Source organism: Drosophila mojavensis, unplaced genomic scaffold (assembly GCF_018153725.1).
Source record: "Drosophila mojavensis isolate 15081-1352.22 unplaced genomic scaffold, ASM1815372v1 contig_49, whole genome shotgun sequence".
In the NCBI taxonomy this organism is placed as follows: Eukaryota; Metazoa; Arthropoda; class Insecta; order Diptera; family Drosophilidae; genus Drosophila; species Drosophila mojavensis.
The window spans coordinates 205715-230628 of NW_025318872.1; the positions used below are offsets into that span (position 1 = coordinate 205715).

The 24914-nt window shown below is 36.8% G+C and overlaps 1 protein-coding gene across 1 annotated transcript; it reads left to right on the top strand.

The window, feature by feature from the left end:
- The first annotated feature begins 295 nt into the window (after positions 1 to 295).
- LOC6577786 lies at positions 296 to 23708 on the top strand. Its single transcript, XM_002003687.4, has 12 exons — positions 296 to 750; positions 6104 to 6784; positions 6866 to 6946; positions 7025 to 7138; positions 8275 to 8471; positions 8543 to 8663; positions 8735 to 8869; positions 9629 to 9760; positions 10179 to 10322; positions 12164 to 12741; positions 13837 to 14003; positions 23179 to 23708. The coding sequence occupies exons 2-12, from the start codon at positions 6374 to 6376 to the stop codon at positions 23247 to 23249; spliced, it is 2151 nt and encodes a 716-aa protein (XP_002003723.3). The 5' UTR covers positions 296 to 750; positions 6104 to 6373; the 3' UTR covers positions 23250 to 23708.
- Positions 23709 to 24914: the final 1206 nt, after the last annotated feature.

The following is a 24914-nucleotide window of genomic DNA, read 5'->3' on the forward strand; positions in this document are numbered from 1 at the left end:
TAAACTGCTTAAAAGCTAGACTCCTGCCAGAGTTTACTTACCCACGTAAGAGTTAGGATCTAAGACGAGGGCATACTAGTCTTACCCATCATTCGGCCATCAAAATCAGGCACTAAATATATGCGCTCCAACAAGTTGTGCAACATGTTCTAGACGAAATGTTCGTTGGCAACGTGTTCGTAGCTCTCGCTCAGACTTTCCTCCAGCGAAATTTCCCACTATGGCTGCATGCAGCAACGCTGTTAGGCCATCGCCCAAGCACTTCAACTACATAAGCTGCAACAATACATTTGCCACTTTTAGTTCGTTGTCGGTTTTCAAAGTGTGCGGTTCGAATTGGCGGGTTTACAGCAGCGTTTCTGCCTCTAGAATGAATAAATTCAATAAGAATTTAAAGCATATGCACAGCGATACGATAAGACTTGGCACTCTCCCACACATACACACGTATTAAATGATTACAGATAATTATGGAATAAAATTATTAAATAATAATCTAAATCAGTGAAAGAAATCTTAGAAAAATATACAACAAAATAAAAGTTAAATAATGTAAAGTTAATAATTTATAATAATCCAAGGTTTTCAAGTACAATAATAAAGAGTTGCCGGATTCTTAAAGCAGTGCCCGTTATGAATATTAACAACAGCTGGCAGCTGCAATCAAGAGTCGATTGACACAATAAACGTCAATTTGTAAAAAAAAAAAAAAAAAGTAAAGAGAAATGCTCTTTCCAACCGATTGCGCCTGTAAGTATGCAACATGCGATTAACCCGTAGACTCGGCAGAGAAAAACACGCATACGCCGCATATGGCGCATGCTGGCCACACAGATTATGTGCGAAAAATAAAAAATAAATATATATACATAAAAAGATTATATCACGCTTCGATTAAAGTCTATTGAATCTTTAAGCAGGCGTTCATTCAAAGAAATTTCGGGTGTGTCCCAAAAAAGCTTTGGGTCTGTGCTTCTGCATAAATGAGGCAGATTTGATTATTTATTTAGTCATAAGGGCTAGACTAATATAGATTTTCGATGTAAAAAGTATGGGCATTGAAGCTGGTGAGGTTCAGTAAAAATTGAGTGGAAATTTTTAGCACTTTCCATATAAAAAGCAATTTATAATAATAATAATACATAAATTTATAAATAAAGAATAGTTTATATAATATTTTCACATATAATTCCACTGAAATTTAGTTTGCAGTTTAATTTAATGTTTACTTTCAACGGGAATGGCAATTAATTTTAAATTCAATTAAAAAGTGAGAGAAGGGCATAAAATATATATATTTATTTATAAATTATTTTATATATTATAATATATTATTTTTATTTAATATTAATTTATTTTTAATATAATTTTATAAGCCAATAAAAATTAATTTCAGCTCAAACTCAATTAAATTTTGACCCTTGAAACACTTATTCAATCAGACTTTTTCTGCATGTCTTTTTACATTTTTAGCGACTGCCATAATTCAACGAAAAAATTTTCATTTTCCTTTGGCCGTTAAAAAAAAGTTGCGACAACTTTTTCTGTGTTTCTATACTCACTCATGAAATTTAAATGAGTATATTGGGTTTTTCAATGTCCATTTTGTTGGCTGCAAACAATTTCGTCGCTATTAGAGCTAGAAACGGAATATATACTTGTGTATTAGTATAGTAACAGGATTTTACCCATTAAGGGTGTGATAAAATGGAAAATGGATTTGGCAGCGCTTGGTCAGTGAATGAATATTCTGCAGTCAGCAACGCCCGACAGCAATGTTCTCGCTTTACTTTCCTAATAAAATGTTGTAGGCCAGGCCCAAACGGCAGCAGCCGCATCTAGAAATGTGTCAGGGACAAACTGTAAAAGGTGCAATTCGCAATTCGCAATTCGCAATTCGCGAGCACTTTAAAGGGCGAGCATCATTAAGAGCGCTTAAATAGCGTCAGGAGGAGACCGAGTCAATGAAACTTCTGGAAGTTTTTAACTTTTATTAGCACTCATTTGGCACCCTCGAGTGGCCAAGACAACGGAATAATATAAAGAATGCTAATTAAATCTAATGCAAATGATGATTGTCAAGGACTTGGACAAACAACCGAGAAACAGAACAAATTAAATCTTGAGCTACGAACAAGGGCGACGAAATAATTTATTTAATTGTCAAACGCATCAACGCAGCCAACGACTCTTCATGTGTCTCTTATCAGCTGCATCTGGTGAAAAGAATACAAGAAAACTGAGTTGAAAAGAAACGAGAAAGCAGTGGGAAAACATGAAAAACAGAAATTCGACAATAAGTGAGAAAGTGAAATAAAATCATATCGAGCCAAGACAAAACGTGCCGCGTCGCAAATACAGATAATTGACTGAGCGGAAGAAAAACAAAAACTAGAAAAAGAAACAAAACGGGAAACCTTTCTTGAAATATATGAGCATAAAGAAAATATGTTGCCCAACTGTAAACACATTGCGTAACAACAACGAGAGCCTCAACAGGGTCAGAAGTTAACTGGAGCCCAAGAGCCGATGCGATTCTTTGAAACAACTAATGAAACGAATGACAGAAACAAAAAGAAACATCGCACACATCGTTCAGCAACTGCATGCTGCAAGCTAAAAGAAGAGACTTTTATCTATTTTTTGTTTTTTGTTTTTTGTTTTTTTGCTAAAAAGTTTTTCTTGCTGGAAAGAAAAACCACGCAATTTGTTGTTATTATCATTTGTTTACAGCAGCTCGCAGTTGGCTTGTTGTTCGCCTTGTTGACAACATCGTCAGCATAAGTTTGATTTTATCTTGAGCTTTGCTTTTTATGCTAATAGATTCGACAAATTTACAGCAGCTGCTGCCGTTCTTGCCACCCATCATGATATTTCGCTCAAGCTTGACACAAGTTCGACAAATTCTTTTAAAATTCTGCTTTGCATAACATTTTGGTGAATTTGCAATGAACATTTTGCTTTCTTGTTTTTTTTTTTTTTTTTTTTTAATTTTGTAGGGAATTTAAATTATTTTCAAGTGTATTCTATTTTAATTTTAATTAAATTATTTACTTAGCAAACAAAATTTGGAATTCAGAAAAACAAGTATGGTATATAATTAAAGTAAAAAGTATATAATTTTTGGAAAAAAAAAAATATTTTAATAAATAACAAAATTTTGAGTGAAATCATTTTATCATTATATATGTTTTAATAAAAATATTTACTTAAAGCAAAATAAATTGTAAATGATGTGATATTCATTGAAAAAAAACAAAAAAAAGCACTGAAGCGAAAACAAAATTAAATTTGAATATTAATTTTTTAATAAAACTTAATGTTAGCCGAAAATTCATTGCACTTAATGAGATTTGCAATAACATTATTTTAATTTAAGCAAACATTTTGCTTTGATTACGTTTACTTTTCGACATGCTATAATAAAAACAGCTGTTTGCCTTATTATCGGAAGTTTAATAAAGCTTTCACAGCAAAGTGAAACTAAACAAAAAATTCTGCAGTAATTATGTAAATAACGCAACTATAATGAATATTGGAGAAGATAAGCAGAGAGCTCAGCTTATAGTTTTAGCTTTAGCTTTGAGTATAACTTTTATTCGTAAAATTATTCACAACCTATGTGGTAGATATTAAACAGGCAAACAAAATGTCATGCAAGTGGTTAAGAAAGAAATGTTTTAGGTGTTTGAGTTTTGAATCTGAATCTCAGAATTGTATGAGCTATAATTGGCACTTTGTTGCTTATTCTCTCACTTTAATTATAAAATATGCCATTGTTGAAATAGTTGGGAATAGTTCCAATTGCCATCATAAACTATTTTCACTTAGCATTTATTATAGCCAATAATCCAATCTTAATTTTCAGGGCGTTGCTATAAAATTTAATTTCATATATATTTAAAAAGAAAATATAAATATAACAAAACCATTATACCCTGATTTCCCATTTTCAATGGGTTCAGGGTATAATTATTCCCATAAAAATACTTAAGTTTATATAAGTATTATATTCATAAAAAAAAAAAACTTCACAGCAATTCAGATTCTCAATTCTCAATTCCTATGACACGCCTATTGCCTCACAATAATTTACGCTATTACGATGCGAGCTGGACAAGTGCTGTCGTATAAATATATATTTATATGCATATATATCTATATATATATAGTGTATGCATACATATGTAATTGATTGATTTTATCCCATGTTTTTGACAATGTTGGAGGCGTTGGCAGAAAAGATGCCCAGCCAATTTCATTTTCCTTTTTTTTTAGCGCTGTGCGACCAATCGAGAAAATATTGAAATGAGTTGAGTTCGGGATTAGCTGCCTTAATGCCGGACAAGTGCGTTGTCAATATTCAAATTGAAAACATGCCAGGCGACAGGCCCCTCTTCATACATACATACATACATACAAATAAATATGTCTGTATGTGTATACATATTTATTTATTTTATTTTCAGCGCTCGACATGTTGAGCTCGCTGTTCGCCGTAAGCATGATTGGAATTTTAATAAGTTTCTGTCAGAAGATTTATTTTATTGCCAATCTTCCTCTTCTTCAACTACTGATTTTTTCGTTTGTTAAAAAAAGGGGAAAGTTTTGGCAGCGTGCCCAGCGAAACGTATCCAAGCTTATGGCACATATCATATCATGAGTTATGTGCTCGCCTGAGCATCGCAATGTCCAGCCCCGAAATGTAGGCAACACAATATGTAAATATATGAATCTATATACGTTTACACATACATATATAGTTGTAGATGTACATAAAGATAGGGCCATGCAACAACTGTTTGCCCTCTTTTCGATAATATGCCAGCATATTTAGGCCTACCCTTTTCGTGTCTGCTGTCAGAGCTGTTCACATGCGGTGGCTGTTCTTTGATAAACAAAATAAATAGCTCCTGCTTAGCTGAGAGCTCTGCTATCAGCTGAGCTGGTTTCTAATTTATCGCTGATTGTATGTCATACTTGAGCTGTCAAGTCGCATTACTGTTCCAGTGCCAACTTCTTCAGCTACTTGAGAATAAACAGATGTATTTGATTTTTTTCGCCATCCAACCATCCAATCTCATTTGCATAAGCAGGCGAGCAGGTGGGCAGGTGGGCAGGTGAGCAGGTGGACAAAAAAAACAAAAAGAAGTCATATACACACACACGTTTCCATTAAGTCATAAATAAATATGTACTGCCAGTCGCACGTGTTCAGTTTTCTGTGCGCAGTTTTTTTTTTTCATGAATACACTCATGCCACAGCATATCGAATATCAAATGAATATATATTATGTCATCTGACTTTTTCGCGCTGCTGAGTTTTTATGGCTGCAGGTGAAAGTTTTTTGAAGCGTTTCTCACATGCAGCACACAATTGTTAATGAACTTATTTTATAGAAATGGCAACTGATTTACAAGAATTAATAAATCAATAATTAAATTTTAAATAAATATAATATTTAGGTTTACAAATTTAAATAGGTGAAATGAAAAAAAAAAAAAAAACCCATTCCTGCATTAATTTGATAATATATTTTTATTGTATGTGACAATGACAACTGATAATTATATTTAAATTAAGTTTTGGTGTAGACATCTATTTATTGCCAAAAAAAAAAAAATAAATAAATAAATAAATTTCCCAAATCGGTTACTAAAGTTGAATTAGAGTTAATATTAAAGTAAAAGTATCTATTCCCCAAAATCCCTTTTTTCGCCTCGGTAGCGGCAGAGATTCAATGATTTGCATCGAGCCAAGTTGATAGAGAAACATTGAATTGAAAGGCTGTCCACCCTCAAGGGCAACGCCCTTATTGATGGCCCACGCACACACACACACACAGAGAGAGAAATCTGTGGCTTGATGAGTGCCAAGTGGCCCCAAAGGGATAATAGTCCGAGCCTAACGGATGTGATTTACTCAGTGCTCACAGAGTTTCTCTCTCTCTCTCTCCCTCCCTCTCTCTCTCTCTCTCTGTCTCTCTTCTATTTTTATAGGCTATGCGGCGTATGAGTGATGTTGCTCGATTGACCCCAACGCTGACTTGTTGCCGCGTCAGCGAGTCATAAACTGCTTGTCTGATATTTTCGTTGCTTTCAGAAAGTGCAGAGATGCCTGAAAGGAAAAACTCAGCTCGACGCCAATGACATGTGATTGCGCACGCACCTGACTGAATTTAGCTACGTGCAGCGTAAGATAGGATTGCCTGAATTTGAAATTCGCAGCAGCGACAGGCTGCCTGGTGTGCTGGGCGTGCTTGTGCATTAAATTCACGCATCGGCCGAACCCAATTGCACGGAGCCAAAGCCAAAGGCAGTCCCACAGCAAACACACATGACCGTGCTACGGGCGGCACCAAGAACGTGACACATGGCGATGTACTTTTATGCCAATAAGATATCGGCCATTGTCTGCGGCGCGCGTTGCAAGCAAGCCGTGCTGCAAAAGTCGCGTGGATCGCGGGATCGAGACAAGGACAAATGCCGGCGACATCGCCATCGACATCGGAGCAGACGACGCACCAGCCGCTGCCCAGAGAGCAGCTCCGACAGCGAGACGAGCGCCGACGACGGCTGCTGTGGCCACGACAACGTCCTGGACGATGCCACAGCTCAGCCAGATGTGGGCATTTTTCTGCTCAATGCCAGCAGCGCGAATGCAGAGGCCGCACAGCTGGGCCTCGAGCTGGGCTTCACCAACGAGGGCATGCGACTGCGGCGTCGCCACAGCGCCGAGCAACTGAGTGCACACGATTTGGAGCTGGGACTGCAGCAGTTCAAGGTGCCAATCAAAACTGATTTGAAATGAGTTTGAATTGATTGTGAATGTGAATGCAATTGTGTTTGTGATTCTGATTTGCAGCTCGCAGCAAAGGATGACCCCGTTCAGTATGATGTGCCCAAAAATACGCACAAGCGCAGCCAATGTGATATCAACTTTGAGGTAGTTAATTAAAAACAAATTATTGATTTCATGACTTTCACGCTGATTTCTGTTTGCTTCCCATTGTTCGGCTTGCAGAGCTCTGTTTTGGGTGCCGGCGGCATCATGTATATAAATGGTAAAATTGTTTCCGGCCCTCTTGAATCATTCCCCGAGGTGCTCAATCCCAAAAATGTCATGGACTTAGATAAGGTAAGCATTATGACGATTTTAAATAAATTTATGGTATAATTTAATTATTAAGCTCCTACAGCATGCGGGGCTAACAAATTGTTTTAAATTTAGATATATGCTTTAAAAATTTATAATTTATTAATCATTTTTGTAAATATATATGATATAAATATTTATTTTTATTTGTTTGTGAGACTTTTTATAATTTATTAATTTTGATATATTTTTTTATTTAACTTATTTACTATTTTTTATTACTATTATTATTTTTTTATTAATTTTTGTAATTTTATGTCTTATAAATATTTATTTTTATTTGTTTATGAGAATTTTTTATTTAACTTATTTACGATATTTTTAAATTTATTTTATTTTATTTTTATTTTCTTTCCTATTTTCTTCTATTATTGTTTTGAAAATAAATGAAAAACATCTCTTAATGCTAAGGCAGTAGAAGAAAATACCTGCGGGATTGGCTTGAAATCTACGTAGTTCTACTATACAGTAAAATACAATCGAAATCGAAATTATGTAACGAAGCTTTAACGTTTTATTACCTTTACCCTAACCTTAATAAATACGAGCGTGACTGCTTCTGCAGCTCCCATACAATCTCTGACAAAAGCAAACTACCCAAACTTCTCATATTTAATTTGATTACCATTTTAAAATGCTTATAATTATAATGCCTTAAAGCAAAGGCTGCAACCCAAACTTAAAGTTCAGCGCAAAGCTAATTTGTTTGACAGAAGCTGAAAACTGAAAACAAAGAGCAGATAGTGCTCAAACCCGTAAAGTAGTCCAAGAAAGATAAGGAAATAATTCAATAAACTGGCAGGATGAGAGAGACAGAGAGAAAGAGAGAAGTAGAAAAACTAGAATGAGAGACCGAAAGAGGTAAGAGTAGGACTTCCACAAGAATGTGGAGAGGAAATGAATCACTAGCAGCAAGAGTAAAAAATAATTGGCTCATTGCAAGGAAATTGCGAGCGCACAGCCCTAGGAAAAGGCAGCAAAGCCACAGCACACAGACGGGGCGATAACCAACAGATGAAGCTAATGGAATACTTTGCTCCCTCAGCTCAATTGTGGTGGCTCAGTGGGTCGCCCTATTTGAGCTACACTAATATCGCACTCGTGTTTATCTTTTGCAGGAATTTCTGTTCTCATTTTTATTGTCGTCACGTCTGTTCATGCGGCCTCACGAGCTGCTCGGCAAACTGCTGGCCTCGGTGGCCGAGGGCAAGTGTTTGGAGACATTGGTCGCCCTGTTGGCCGAGTGGACGCAGAAGTTCCCATACGATTATCGTGACGAGCGCATGATGAATCATGTAAAACATATCGTTGCTAGGTGAGCAGGATTTGTTTGTCTGAGTGTGGAGCAGCCTCCTAATGGGTTACATTCACTACGTTTGTTTGTAGATGTTCCAATTCACATTTAGAAGCCATAGTCTCCCAAGTACTAAGTGCCTTACTTCAACGTTTGACTGATTTAGAGCAGCACGAAGCCGATCTGCGTGCCTGCCAGACCAGCAGTGACAAGGTGAGTTTGAGTCGACTTGATATACGAGCATATACTTACATATAGTTTATTTAAACTCAACTTTACTGCAGGTCGTTGCACCAATCAACTGCCCCACAGCCACTCAATATGCACAAATATTGTGCCGACTGGAAAAGAAGCTGGCCAAGCACATTGGCCCAGAGGAGTTTGTGCAGTGCAGCAGCATGGTGCTGTTGGATAAGCAGGTAAGATACCATCAATAAGTTATACATCAACCAACTAGACTATCAGTCAATCAATCGTTTGCTAGCTAGTACATCAGACAACTCATCTATAGGTTAATCAATCAGTCATCCAACAAGTACATCAGACAATCAATCCGCCAATCATCATCAATCAGCATTTCAATCAATTAATCAATCAGTCAACTGATCCATCACCCAATCAGTCGATCAATCAATTAGTCCACCATTCAATCAGTCATTCAACTAATACATCAGTCAATTGATCTTATTTATCAGTCAATCAATCAGTCGAGTGTTTTGTGTTTCAATCAATCAGTCAGCCAACTAGATCATTAAACTGATCAATCAGCCAACCAGTCAATCAATCAACTGACTTATCAGTCAGCTAAGTAGGACATCAGTCAAATAATCTATCAATCAGTCAATCAACTAGTACATCAGTCAACTGATATATCAGCCAATCAGTCCATCAATCAGTTATATCTATCAGTTAATCAATTAGTCAATTACTTAGCATTTCAATCAATCAATTAATCAGTTAATCAATCAGTCATATTGTCATTCATGCAGATATAATATTAAATAATATTTTAAAAAAATGATACAAATTATACCTCATACTAACAAACCCCCAAGCACTCTAATTCCCAAAGCTAACTAGCTTAACTCACTCTCCTAGAATACTCACATTAGCATAATCCCACACACACACACCTTCCATAACTAGCCTCATTAACACAGCAAATCGCTTATGCACAGAAAAAATGGGACCAACCTATCTCATCGAGCGGACCGCCAGGTGTCCAGGACCCGAAGAAGACCTGTAATCTGGAAACGTATCTGGACTGGTCGGCACGTCTGCGCCTGTTTGTCTGCAACGAGATACTGCAGGTGAGGTATACAGCTTATAGCCATGTCCCGCTGCTGCTTGTCACGCGCCCAAGTTAACATATTCGTAACGAATGTGGAGGGTGTTTGGGTAGCTACCGTCGACCCTGTGGATTGAATTAAAATCCCATGCGCTGTCAAATATGCACAGCTACACACATACGTGCCCCCTGATGGATGCCTCGATGCGCCGCCTCTGTGTGCATAGCTGAGCAGGTCGAGGCTGGCATATAATTTATGCCACTCGTAACTTGGCCATCGACAGTTTGTCAGTTGGCCGTGTAAGTGACTCGTTAAAGTTTTAGTGAAGTCACGTGGTCTCAGACCGAGTTGCCATTGTGCTGCCATCCAGTCCAAGTCCAGTCCGAGCTTCCCAAACTATCCCAGGCAAACAAACAACATCTAACAGCTTGATTTGCAGTGCACCGGAATTGAGGACCGCAGCCGAACGGTTGAGCTATGGAGCGGCGTTGCTCAGTACTGTCTGCTCGTGGGCAATTACAACAGCGCCACGGCCATCTTGGAGTCACTCGAATCACCTGCCATAGCGAGACTTAAAATAACGGTAAGTGCGGACGGGTAGCCATTAAATAATTTTATATGGTTGTGGACTTTTTACTGTGAGATGTTTAGCTGAGACTAGAATTTGTTAGGCAGAAATTTCTAGTATCTCTTTTACGAGCTGTGCTCCAATGATTGGGAGATTTCTGTATTTTTCAAGAATTATTATTATTATTTTATATATATATATGACATCATTATATAATTAACCTCGTAATCCTCATCAGATATTATTAGCTTGCTCCAACTTTGTTCCCATCTTCCATATATTTAAAAAAATCTTTTCTTGTGAGCTTTTTCAACAGCTCCTTAGATTAAGTCTTGCTCTGCTGAATCGTAGCGCAGCTCCGTTCTTTCGTGAGACTTTCAGTTAAGGTAACAAAGGCGAGGACAAAGGAATAAAATGACTGTGGCACACCTCCAAGCAAAAGCTGTGAAAATATATTGGGCATTGGCAAACTTGTTGGCACAAGGAAGAGAATTTAATTGCTAAAATATAATAAAATATCGAAAATGATATGCCAAGCATGCCTAGCCCACGGTAATTCAAAATGCAATATTCTTTCTATACAACTCTCGCACAACATAATGTTATTAATAACTTCCCAACTTGAAATAAATAAAATCCATTCGGGCCACACCTTGACTTTCCGAAAAGTACGGAATAAAAAACTTTAATCAAACCATTTAAATTTCCATTTGCTTTTCTTGTGCCTGCCCAAACCCAAAAGCCAAACAGTCAAATAAATATGAAAAGAATAAATTTTAGACCACGCCCACGTAACCACATCGAGCATTCGCCCACGCTGCTTTGGCACAATTTTTATCAAAATTACATATTTCTCTAGCCATTTTGTATTTTATTTTCCTATTTACTTGGCATGTCGCCCGCAAATGCTTCAATTGCGGCCGGGCGTTCGCTAAATGAAGCCAGTTTTCATAACAATTTTTTGTAATTAGTTAATGGATTCGTCGTAACTCTGAGGCCCCTTAACAAAAATAAATAATAATAATTTCGGGCCATTCACTTGCCTCAGCGTTAGATACTTTAAATGCCATTTTCATTGTATTCATTACACAATTCAGGTTGAGAATTCTTTTCATTTAACTTCCACTCATTTCCTTATTTTTACATACTTTTTTTTTCTTGCTTTAGTTTGTCTGCGTGAAAAGAGTAAATTGCACAATGCACAAAGGATGCACGAAAAAATGGATGGCAAAAAATTAAACCGAATTGCATAAATTCAGAGACCTATGGAATAACTTGTGCAACGGCGTGGCATTGTATGGCATTATTTTCATTTTATTTGTACATATTTTCTGCAGGCCAGTGAAATGTTTATGACTAGGAATGCAGAATAGCGATAACCATAAATATGTCAGCATAGAGCATAAAAATTATTCCGCAACTTTAAGTCGTATATTAAAGTCTTGCAAAAATACAAAGAATATAAATGGAATGATTTATTTATGTGTTCACATGTGTGTGTGTGTGTGTGTGTGTGTGTGTCTGGAGTTAAAGTTTAGATTTGTTGTAATTATTGTCCCATTTAAGAATATCCAAATTAAAATCTTATCTAAAGCCAAATGTCGCACCATAAAATGCGATAGAAAGCTTAAGCGCAAATTACAGACATAAAGCGCGGCACACAAAAACAAAACCATAAACTTTTACAGCGCCCCGAAACAAGGCACGAATAACGCAAATAAAACGAATTAAAGATATTTTCCATTTGGATGAAGCACCACATATACACACACACACACACACATGTTCACATATATAGAGAGGGAGAGAGCGCAGAAAGTCTGTTCATTTATGTACGTATTTCCATTTTATTACAGTGGAGCAAATTGCAAGTGACATGTCAACAATTGGATTGCATGCAACGGCATGCCGAAGGACACGGGCATTTATGGCAGAAGCAGGCAATCGTTCTAAATGAGCAGCAGCAAAGTCTAAAGACTGATAAGCAGCCTAGGGCCGCATCATCAACATCATCATCATCGATAGCGAAAAACTCATCAGCAACATCATCGGCAGCAGTGGAAGTAGCAGCAGCACCGACAACAACAACAACAACAACTATAAACCCCTCCATCTCCTCGTCATCCGCTGCTCTGGAAGATTTGGTTGAGCAGCCATCGACAAGTGCCAGTGGGCAGCCAGTTGGCATAACAGGCATTTCCGGTTTCAATGCAATGCCAGCGTCATTGGAGAAGGCGTCGCTAGAGGTGCCCACGGCTGGCAGCAGCAGCAGCAGCAGCAATGTAGAGGCAGCCACAGTCACACCAACACCAACACCAACAACAACAGCAGCAGCCCCAACTATTTGTGGCAAGCCCAATGATTGGGTTGTTATTCCAGTGTTTGCGGATATTGTTAAATTGGCGCTGGCCGAACGGGAAAATTGTTTACAATGGTGAGTTTCTGATCCCGCATTTTATTGTTATTTTTATTTTATTTAAAGCCATTCACTTTACCTGTCACGTTTTATTGAAAAAGTCTATCAGGAATATGACAATAAATAAATACATTCTTTTTACATGATTAGCATTGCGCATACGCCATGTTGGCTGCACGAATTTTGATGAATTCTGTGTGAGCAGCGGGCGTGTTTCTGTTTTATTTAATTAACCACAGACTCATGCAAGATAAACAATAATTATTTGAAACATTCGCAAGTGCAAATGACACGGCTGAAATCGAGTATACACATATCCTCTGCGCATTTTAATTATTCATTGTTATACAAGCATTAAAAATGAATGCAAAATACATTGTCATACGCCATGTGCGAGACAAGGCATTAAAAATTCTAAATTAATGTTGCTAAAAATAATATAACAGGTGGGGTGAAAACTGACAAAGTCTATAAATAAATTAAAATTTGTAAACAAGAAAAAAATCGATGCTATAAAACAGCAATTTAGGTTGATTATGAAAAGTTTATATATTCTTGAAACAATATTTAGATTCCGAAAAACTTGAGTATGAACCCATTTCAAGCCCCCTTGAAACCTCATTCAAACGCCTTTCAAGCACCTTTACATCTGCGCATGCTAATTCTCTGCAGATTCCCAATTCTGAACAATGTCATGCCCAGTTACCCAATTAAAGGCCATTACTAAAATCTCTAGTCCCTACACATTTCATAGATGCCTCAATTTAATATGCCCGCCCGAGCTTAAGCTCGTATCTCAAATCGTCTGCTCAACTATTCACAGAGCAGCATTTGAAAGCAATTGATGTGTGCACATAAATCGGCTGATGGAAACGCTAATCAAACCCGCAATTACCGAGCAGTCGCTGATTTTAATAGCACTTTGCATAGACGAGTGAAATATGCATTAAATTGCAGCTTTGGAATATTTTATCGGCCGTGGCACCCATTATACATATGCATATGCCCCCCACATCTGTCCCTCTCCCTCTGGCACTCATCACATAGATTGCTAACAGTTTTGCATACTATAGTAGCAAATGTGATATTCCCCTCTCTCTCACTCTTTTTCAGCTTACCGAATGGCCACATCAATGTGATTGCCTTCGATCGAATGGCGGCCATTGTGGGCGCCTTTACCAAGCACATGCAGGCAATGAAACCGACACAGGCGCCATCTAGCGGCGAGTACGAGCACTTCTGCACCCATATGCAGCGAACTACGAAACTTAGCGAAGCGGGTAAGTAATATTGTAAATCAAACCTAGCACTAGGCAACATTTTCCCCTCGCTTTTTTTTCTCATTTACTTATTTTTGCACATTTTATTCTCTGCACTTTCCACGTACTTTATCGCTTTTTTCACATTTTCCACGGGCTCAAGTCGACATTTTAGCTTGTTTTTGTTTGCTTGGTGGAAACTTTAAGTGCACCTCGGCCAACTGGCAATGACTTCAAGTGGCCCGGAAAAGTGCCTCCATGAATGAGCATATGTGCGTGGAGAGTGAGTAGCAGAGTACATCTGTGTGTGAGTGTGACCAAGTGTGTGTGTGCTACTTACGTTTTTAAATGTAAAACTAAATGCAGTGCAGCTGGCCCAGTGCACATTGCGCGTAATTCCACAAACGGGGCAATTAAAATGTAAACGAGAGAGAAAGACCAATGCTCGCACGTGATAAATTCAAAATTATATGAAATTACGAACACGACTTAAATAATTGTATACATAAAAATAATACTAATAGGTAAAAACTTAATTTGTAATTAGTAGAAATTTAAGTACTTTTATAAGCGTTTTGTTATTTTATTATATAGAGACAAGACCTATATAAAGGATAGGATTATTTAACATTTATATAAAAAAAATTTATATATTTGTTCACTTCTCATATGAATTTAATTTATTTACATTTGAGCCATATACACGAATTTTTTGGTGTGAGTTTTTTTCATGATTGGCTTTTGCCGAATGATATTTTCTAATCGCCTGATAGCCATCCCGCTCTCACTCAGCAACAGACTTTATTACGTTCAGTAAGACTCATTATTGAGTGATAGTGAGAGGGCAACAGCTATGTTTGTCTCTTGTTCTCTCTTTATATCACAGAGGGAGTGAGCGGGTACGAGACTGAAATAGGCTACGTGTAGCTAAGACACAAACCAGCTCATTTATATTTAAAGTAACACTATGCAAACTCTCAGTCTCACACTAATACTACTGCAGCAGGTTGCAAACTCCAGTTGGGAAACTGCTATTAATTTCACAGTATCAGGTCATTTCATATTAGCTCTGCTCAGTAGAATAGCTAATTGGAACACACATCAAATTATATATTACACATTTCCAATTAGAGATGATATTCAATATGACTGCCAAATGAAGTCGCTGCTCTAATTGGAAGTATTTGAAGTTATATGCCACACATTTGCAATTCGAGATTCTATTCTATTTGACTTCCTCCAACTTTGCCTCCCACTCGTGTCACGACTCATTAAAATTCTCAATCCAACACATCTCTAATTTCACTTGCATTCGTAAATTCATTTCTTTCAGCTACTTAGTGTAAGTAGCAAGTAAAAACTATTATAATTAATGCCTGGCAAGGGGTGAAACGCATTTTCGCACTCTTTAAGCTTTTGCAGAGTTGCGGCAAAACCATTTTGAAATCTAAGGCAATAATTTGTTATCCCTCAGGACCAGTGGCACAGCAATTTGTTGCTAATTAATTTGTATGAATAGCCGCAATAAAATGCGAGAAATAAACTTTATGGCCACAAAAGGGTTGCGTTATTCATAACAACTTTGCGCTCTCTTAACGCGCAGCGCTTGCCTCGCACATTTATTTCTTCATCCTTCCTTTTTTTTTTAACGAAAATTCATTTTCGCCTCGTTAAGCTGCAAACAAATTTTCAAGGAAAATTCTAAAATATTTCCTTTGCTAAGCAGCTTATGAATTTATGTGCTTGATAAAAAAAAATATATGTGATTTAAATGCTGCAACGGGAAATTAATAAATTAGTACATGATAAAGATATCAATTAATGTCTTCCTTGCGCTTTAAGCCTCGTGCACAATATGTAAACACTTGGAATGCCTTACAGGTCCTTTGAGCGCACGCAGCTGGACATGCGAATAAGTGACAACAACAAAAACAACAACAACTACTGCACTGGCACCACGTGCACTGCAACCGAGGCACAAGAAAAAAAAAAAGTTTTTAAATCCTTCTTTGAGCTGTCAGCATGCCCAGCACGTTAAGATATTTTTCACGGCTTGTGCACACACACAGACACCCACTTACACACACACAAACACGAACACAAACAGGTCGTTGCAGGGCGACATCAAAAGTGAGAGAGAAAATAAAAGAAGAAATAGACGCATAGTGCTGAAATGAAAGGTCCATATAGACCGAACTCATTATAAACCCAAGAAGCGTAAGATACTTTGAAGGCTTTTGCCACAGGCGACAAACAACAAAGTCGTTCACAAAATAAAAAAAAATTCAAATTAAAAAAAAAAAAAACGAAAACAGAAAAAAAGTGTCTTCGTTGCAAAAACGCATCCTGCCAACGACAAGCAAAAGAATGAAAAGTTGTGGCTCAGCTTGGATTTTTTCTTATGATTTCTTCACTCTCTCTTGCTCACTCTCTTACTCTCTCATTTTCTTCAAATTGTGAAGCATCAGCTGCAACTGAGACTTAACATGTCGCCCAAAAGTTTATTAAAAAACGCCTGATGTTGAGCTTAATGTGAGGTAAATGCAATTTACAAACTTCTTTCAGCTCATGCAAAGATATAAAACTTTACCAAAACAGTCGAGCAATGTGCCTCAAATGATAAGAAGAAGAAAAATGAGTAAAGTACTAAAGTATTCATAAGCTATTATGGCAGGGCTTCTTTCAAGCAAATGCTTTGAGGTGGCACGAAATTAAAAATAAATAAATGCTTTTTTATATTTGTTTTTTTTTTTTTTTTTTTGTTAGAATGAATTTATGAAAACATCTATAGCGTTAGTGGTGAACCAGAATGCACTGCAGACAGTGCTTTACTCCATGTAAGATTATATATTGTGTATTGTATTATTATTTAAGAATATTATTATTTATTATAAATATGAAAAAAGGAAAAAAAATAAATAAAAATCTAAATCAAATAATGATTCATAAGCAGAACTTTCTTTAAATCTATCTAGTTTTTATGTGCCCATAATGACGCAAAATCTAATAAAAATATACTGTGGTAGAGCAATAAGAGATTAGAGAGAACAGCACTATGGTTAACTATCAATAGACAGACATTTATCGATGAGGCTGTCGATAGTTAGTTAGGAATATTGTAAATACAAAGGTTATTTACGAAGTTATTAATCCCTGCTACTCTCTCTACCAAGTTTACTCTAAAAAAAAAAGAACAATTTTCTTTTGTGATTTTGCTGGTTTTTCTTCAATGTCTTATCTGCGCAATCATAGCGTAGCGTAATCCTCTCATTCCCCTCTTTAGTTTGGCGAGCAAAATAAAGCCCACCTCGTAATATTATATATATTTATATTGTCTTTTGATATAAGAAATTATCTTTGAAATCCGTCCTTTGTCTTGACGCCAACCATCTGTTTTTGTCCCTGGCCAAGTCATTTATTCTGCGCTAGTTGGGTTTTTGTCATGGTCCAGCTAACAGGGGAACTTCTAAATCGGTTTCGTTTGAGCCACAAAATCCAAAAGTGTCCTCTAACTTGAAAGTTACGCCAAATACTTGAAGTCAACGTCAACGACGTGAAATGCAAAAGGCGTCTTAAAAACTTTGCTGTCACGTTTAGAGCACACTTTTTCCTTCAAAATACAACTCCTGCTACTCCTGCTGCTACTGCTGCTGCTGCTGCTGCTCGCTATAAATAAATATTTTTGCAGTCAAGTCATTTTCGTTGTTATCTAAGTAATTTGGGCTGCTTTGGAGTTTGGAAAATGCATTTTAGCTTCAAGGCTTTTCCTTGGCATTATTGACAAGCCGAAAGTGGCTGCAGGTAGCCGACCAGGTGCAGGCAGCGAGAAAACCGCTAAGCTGCGGGCATTTTACGATGCTTTATTAACATCTCTTTGCTTCCTTAATTTTTTAGATTAAAAAAAAAAATTATTTTATGCCCTTTTCAATGCAATAAGCCACTAACTCAACTGAGTAGAAAACGATCTATTATGAAAAAGTGCATTCAATTAATTGTAGATAAGCCTTTTGAAGTAGTTCTTGAGTGAGTTTAATTTTAATCAAAAATGTTTCGAAAATACATTCGAATAAATGCAGAATTTTCTATAACAATATTTTCATTCAATATAAAAGACCAACATGGCTATAAAAACGAAATTTTATTCACAGTTTTCATTTGATAATGTATTATTTACAGTAGCGCTTCTTCAACTTTTTTCAGCTTTGACTGTGATTTAAGCGGATTACCTGTAGTTTTTGCCACTTTTATTCCACAAAGCTTACACCCATACACACACAGATAATCCGAGCAGCAGCTGAGTGGAGAATTATATACAGCTTTTGCTGTTTATTTATAAATTCAGCCACATTTTACCAAGCAACTGCAGTATATGCAGCTGCTAGAAATTTCAATTGAAGTTATAATGTTTTGACCATGTGCACATGTAAGCTTTTTGTAATGCATATTTTCATTGGATTTTCCCAAGCATCTAAGGCCATAAATAAAAATCCAAAGTTCTGATAAGAAATTGCATAGAGCACAATATGATTTTGTTTTACAATAAATTGCCTTCAACGAAAACTTTATGTGTGCCAGCAAATTTAATTACTGTCCTCAAAAAAAAAAAAATATATATATATATATATATTTGTGCCACAATTTAAAGATATGCGAGCATGATTGTACATCATTGGGCCCAAAAAAAAAAAATATATATAAAAAAAAATGGAAATATCTTCAGCTGCCACATGAAAGCAATCTAGAGGCTTTCTTTTGGTCAGACCCACGGCATGCTGGCTGTAAGCCTGTCTGTTGTAGCAACTGTCAGTCTGAAGGGTGTTAACATCGGACGTGCCGGCACATATCCTGCTGACACACACACACACACATGCAGACACCTACATTGCTTAATGTCAAGCAGCCTTTGGCTGCCTTAAGGTTATCCAGGGACAGCAGCCCATGCGAGCTGAAGGTCTGTGAAAACTAAATGAATTTAGCAAATACCAAAGCGGAGCAAAATGAATCAGCAAAACGTTTGCCGAGCGAGAGAAATGAATAATGTGTATTTGCTTTAACAGCGCCAAGGAATTTCAAATTGAAATATTCAAGTATTGTAACTGCACTTATGAAATGCTCAACAAGAATATACATATACATATGTGTGTGTGTGTGTGTGTGTGTGTGTGTGTGTTTAGGCGTGTGTCGGTGTTGGCCTTGTTAAATGCTCAAAATTTAATGGCAATTTGTATGACAATTTTATGAGCACACATAAAATGTCATGCCAGAAGCCATTTAACACTCGCTCGGTAAGGTCAGGCACACTGAGCTTACATTACAATCATCCCAATCAATTGTTGGCCAAATATGAAGGACATTATTCATGCAGCATACAAAAGCCACAGACCAACAGCAAATTGCCTTCTCACTCACCGCAAAAGGAGAACTGAACAGAGCAGAAAACTAGATTCTAGTTAAATTCAACTAATTTATACAGTTCCATAGAGGAGAAGGTGTGTGTGTGTGCGTGTGTGAGTAGGTGTTTAGGCTATGTCATTAGACAGCCTAGCATAGAGCGAGGTATAAATGGTGTTATATGTGTGAAGATGATGTAGATATGCATGTATATATGAATATGTATGTATGTTATATGTAAGGCTGCATATGAATATATATATATATCTCAATGTATATGTATATGTAAAGGTATATGTACCTACCGTCTATCTGTATGTGGATATTTATTATATTTCATATATGTAGAGTAGAATCCATTTAAAACGACGTTCAAGGGACCGTCGTTATACCCTGAAGACGCAATAGCCAGAAGTTGCATCCCCATAATCATACGAACGCTATAAACGGAGTCGTTTTAACCGGATTTTACTGTATTATACATATATATATTTCGATAGTTTACCAAGACGCATGCTTGATATTTTTAGAAGTACAACAGAATATACTGAATATGAAATATTGAAAAAATTATATCCTCTATTACTTGAGCCATTTAGCAATTATTTTGTACACCAGAAAAAAATATTAAAAATCATATAAAATGAAAATGTAGATGGCGTATATATGTATATGAATACTGAATATAATATATATATACATGTGTATGTATGCATGTATATTTCTGCATCATACATTTATGTCAACTGTAGGGTGTGTGAAATCTGTACATCAGTATTATATTATAACAACACATTTGCATTAATTAATTACAAGCCAAACCCCCTTATTTGGAGAAGATTTTGTTTATTTGTCTTTGTCTCCATGTGTGTGTGATGTCTATGAGCCACTCATTAATCTGTTATTTATGATAAGCTTTAACTAGAATCTGACGAATTGAGCCTAGCGTACGTCAAGTCATTTAAGAGCAATCCTACATAGATATTAGAATGGCTAAGCTTAATTTAAATGCAAAATAAATGAAAGGCAGCAGCTGGCAAAATAATTGCATTCTTCACTCATTTGCAAGCAATCAAAAATTAACACATTTTAGTTATGCAGCTGTATATCTTCCAAATTCAACAGAAAATCAGCTTCGCAATCAATTGCCATCGCCAGTGCTTTCATTGGCTAGCCAATCAGTAGCCAAGTTTATTGGGACAATTCTTAATCAAAAGTAGTTTCATTTAAGTCCATAGTGCAATCAGGCTGTAGAATTTCCTACAGCCAGCTAAGAGAAGCTAGTGCCAAAAATATGGGGAAAAAAAACCTGAACATTAAAAAAATTTTGTTACGTTTTTTTGTTCGACTTGCTGTTGACCATTCGGAGAGCCGCTTGTTAGGCCCAACACTCAAAATATTCGTGAAGAGCACACACACACACACACACATACATAGAAAAACCAGAGCTACAATACAAAACGCTTCACAAAATCCTCAACGCACGAAGGAGGTGCACAAATATTTACCCACACGACTCTATTAAAACTGAACAAGGAAAAAGTAGTAGATAGCATAACCAACGCTTTAATCCTTTCACAAACAAGGGCAACCCTTTTTTTCTCTCGCTCTCGCACTCTCTTGCGCTCTCTCTCGCCCTCTCACCCACCTTATTTTTTTTTGTATTGTCGTAGCATGTGCGTATTGTGCTGTAGCATACTAAAAATGCGGGCTCAAATCGTATAGAGTTATGGTGGCTAAAGGGGAGTGGGTCGAGGGAGAGGAGAAAGGTGGGCGGGCGGTCGGTCGGTCGGGCGACTCTGGCATTCTGTGGCAAGTCAAAAACACATCTGTTGACCAACGCTGACCAACAAGCAGGCGCTTTGCATCATTCTAGAATTTTAATGGTCTCATGGTGTGAATTGGACATGGCTGCTACATTTTGCCGCATAACACTCAGCACACACACACATACACACACACTTTCACACACACTCAACGCACTCGAGGCACATATCTTTCAATCTTTCATCCATTTTTTTTTTTGTTTATATATATATATTTTTTGGCCCGTTGCCAGTCTGTTGTAACTTTATTAAACCACGTTTTTTCTTGCCGTTCTTTTGTTTTTCTATTAAAATGTTACAAGCCCGGTTTCTTTGGCCACTGCCCTAAAACACTTGACCGCAAGTCAACAAGGCATGGGGCGTCCCACAGTCCGCTCGGGTCAAGCGGCGCTTGTTGGCCGTTTACTAAAACTAAATACATATATTTGCGACGATTAGACAAGCTCTGAAGTGTATATGAAATTACTTTGTATACCCTGCAATGCACTTGACGAGAAACAGTTTGAGCTTACTGGTTGAAAGCCTTACTAATGCATATCTATAGATACCTTATATTGTGAGCTATAGATATTCTATGTGCGACTAGAATGTCTGTAGCTCTGTATAGAATAACTTATTGAGTGAGTGGACTAAAATACCTGCAAGTCACTTTCAGGTAGTTTGCGGCAAAAGGTGCTCACATAACACAACCTGAATCCCTTCTGAATCTATTATTATTTTCACATAGTCAAAGAATGATAAAAACAAGTAAGAAAGCTCTAGTCGAGACTGCTCGACTACGAGATCCCCTGAACCCTTGGAGCAATAGATATTTCACTACTTTTTCGCGACTTTCAGCTTACACAAGAAACACACACACACACACACGCACGTACGCACACACAGGTATACATACACACACACGCATACAGACACACATACACACACACACGCATACAGACACAAACGCATACACACACACACATACACACACACATACACATACAAGCAACCACGCATAAACACGCATGGGCTGCAGTGTGCGCTTACTATGAGAACTTAATTGTTTAATAACTTTTTTTATGGACGTACGATCTTCATGAAACTTTTAGATTATGATTATAACATGAATATGCATGTAATTGCCAAAGCACAAGTCTCTAGTATTTGAAATACGCTTTTTACAAAAGTGAGGGTGAGGGGGTGAATTTAGAGGTGGGGGGTAAATTTTAACAAAAACCGAAATTGTATAAATTGCATATAAGCATACATTAAAAATTTGGAGACTCTAGCTATAAAGGTGTAGAAGATATAATTTTATAACTGGGTTTCGATAAGGTTTTTTATCGATAAAAAAAGATCGAGATGAGTTATCGATTTTTAATGATAAACTTGATATGCGCGCTGTAATTACGGACATTTTAAAAAAAATTTGAAGTCTCTAGCACTTATATCTTCTGAAATCGACGCGTTCATACATACGGACAGACGGACAGACGGACAGACGGACAGACAGACGGACAGGGCCAAATCAACTCAGCTCGTCACCCTGATCAAGAATATATATACTTTGTGGGGTCTGCCACGCCTCCTTCTCCCTGTTACATACATTTCAACAAAACCATTATACCCTGATTTCCCATTGAAAATGGGTTCAGGGTATAAAAAAAATAAAAATAATTTTTTCATAAAAAAAAAAAATAAAAATAATTTAATTTATAGTTTATAATTAATGATAATAATAATAATTAATTGCCTGAAAAAAATTTGAATTTTATTTCATTGTAATTTTTAATGCAAGTCAAGGATTAAATAATATCAGAATCGTAAAATATAATTCTTTTTTATAATTCAAATCCAATTCTAGCAATTCAATTCTATTCTAATAACAAAGTCCTATAATGTTTAATCCCAATCAAATACTAATTAATATCTATCTGAATACATCCATATTATATATTTTAATGTATTTAAAAAGTAATTATTTTTTGTTTTTCCAGAGCTTATGATGGCATCATTCGATTGCGAGGAACCAAACAATGCTGAGAAGCTAATGTATGACCTAAATTAAATAAAATTTAATAACTAAAGTAATATAACGCAATAACATCGCATGGAGGCCAAGGAGGCGTACCTCATAGGGCACAGCTGCTGACTGCTTCTACAGGGTATTCCCAGCGCGATCCTTATTGTTCAGGCGTCTCAAGTCGACTCACTTCCTCCCCGTGGGGGCCTCCGGTAACGTTTTGACGAGCATCCCTAATGCCTCCAAAGCGGCCAAAGTGAGCGGCGATCAGATCTGCACAGATGTTGATGTCGGTGTCCTGGAATAAGAGGCATTCATCTAATTTCTTAATGTGACTACTAATTGAGCTCAATGTGAATAAAGTGTAAAAACCAATAACAATTTATATAAATATATATGTATATTAGTTCTCCTGATTGTTATAGGTTGCGATTATTGTTAAGTTTGTAAAAACATATATGTTTAAATATACTATAAATAAATATATATTTTAAATTCTGACAATCGACAAACTTTCGTTTCTCACTGCAGAGTTAAAGCCGGAATTCACATTACTTACTCATATACACACACACACACACCCACATGCACACACACACACGTATCAGTTGCAGTCACTATGTAAACTTTGAGCTGTGCCAAGAAGCCAGCTACATTTCCTATGTGCGTGTGCATATATGTGTGTATGTGTGAGTGTGAATTTAGGGCCTAAACTGAAAGCCAAGCGCATTTCGCAACAAAGCACCAAGTGTCGAAGATTTTGCCAGCAAAAAGATAGCAGCACAAAATCAGCCATAGTTCCCAAGGACTCGAATGAATCTCTTTCCTTCTCTCTCTCTCTTTCCCTCTCTCTCTTTCTTTCCCTCTCTCTCGCTCTCACTCTGTCTGCTGTCGTGCGTGCCACTAATGTCTTTGGCCAAGCTCTGAATTATGTTACAGTCAGCAGATATTTATGCAGCCTAATGCATTTCATGTAATAGGTTTTCAAGATTTAGAGCTCTGCCAGCCTCGTGAACAGACGTGGCTAAGATGAGCTGCGTGGCGCGGATAGTTAACGAAGTCAGCGAACAGAATGCATTAGTTTGGCCAAGAGCTCAATTGAAAATCGCACATGGAAAATTATTAGAAACTTAATTAATTTGATCTTTACTTGTAAATATGTTACTGATACTTTAAGTGCTTCTAAAAATGGAATACAAATTTGGCAGAAATGTATATCTGTCCTATCCATAAGCTACGTTAGGATAGTAAAATAAATGTTGCAAGAAATTAAAATACAAATAATTTGTATATATAGCTATATTACAGATCTACTGGCAATTTTGGCTCAACAAAATTCTTAACGATCATTAAATTCTTGTTTTTGATTATTACTAAATTTCAGTTAGATTTTGTTTTAACAGTTTTCCTAAATTGTCAGTTACAAACGATTTTAGTTATCGAATACTTTGGCTTTTTACTGTCTCTCTGATTACATAGTAAACACAAACACGTGCCGTTGATTAAATTGAAGTGCATTCACCTGCCTGGGCACAAAAGGATCAATAAATTATGTGAAAGGTCTTGATTGTGCAGCATGGGATGTGGCACTGTAAAAGCAAACGATTTGTCTTCAACTCCGCGCACACGTTCCACATGTCTCATGTGTGCGTTTGTGTGTGTGTGTGTGAGTGTGTAACAAGTGCGGCAAGGGTTGCAAGTGTTGCACAT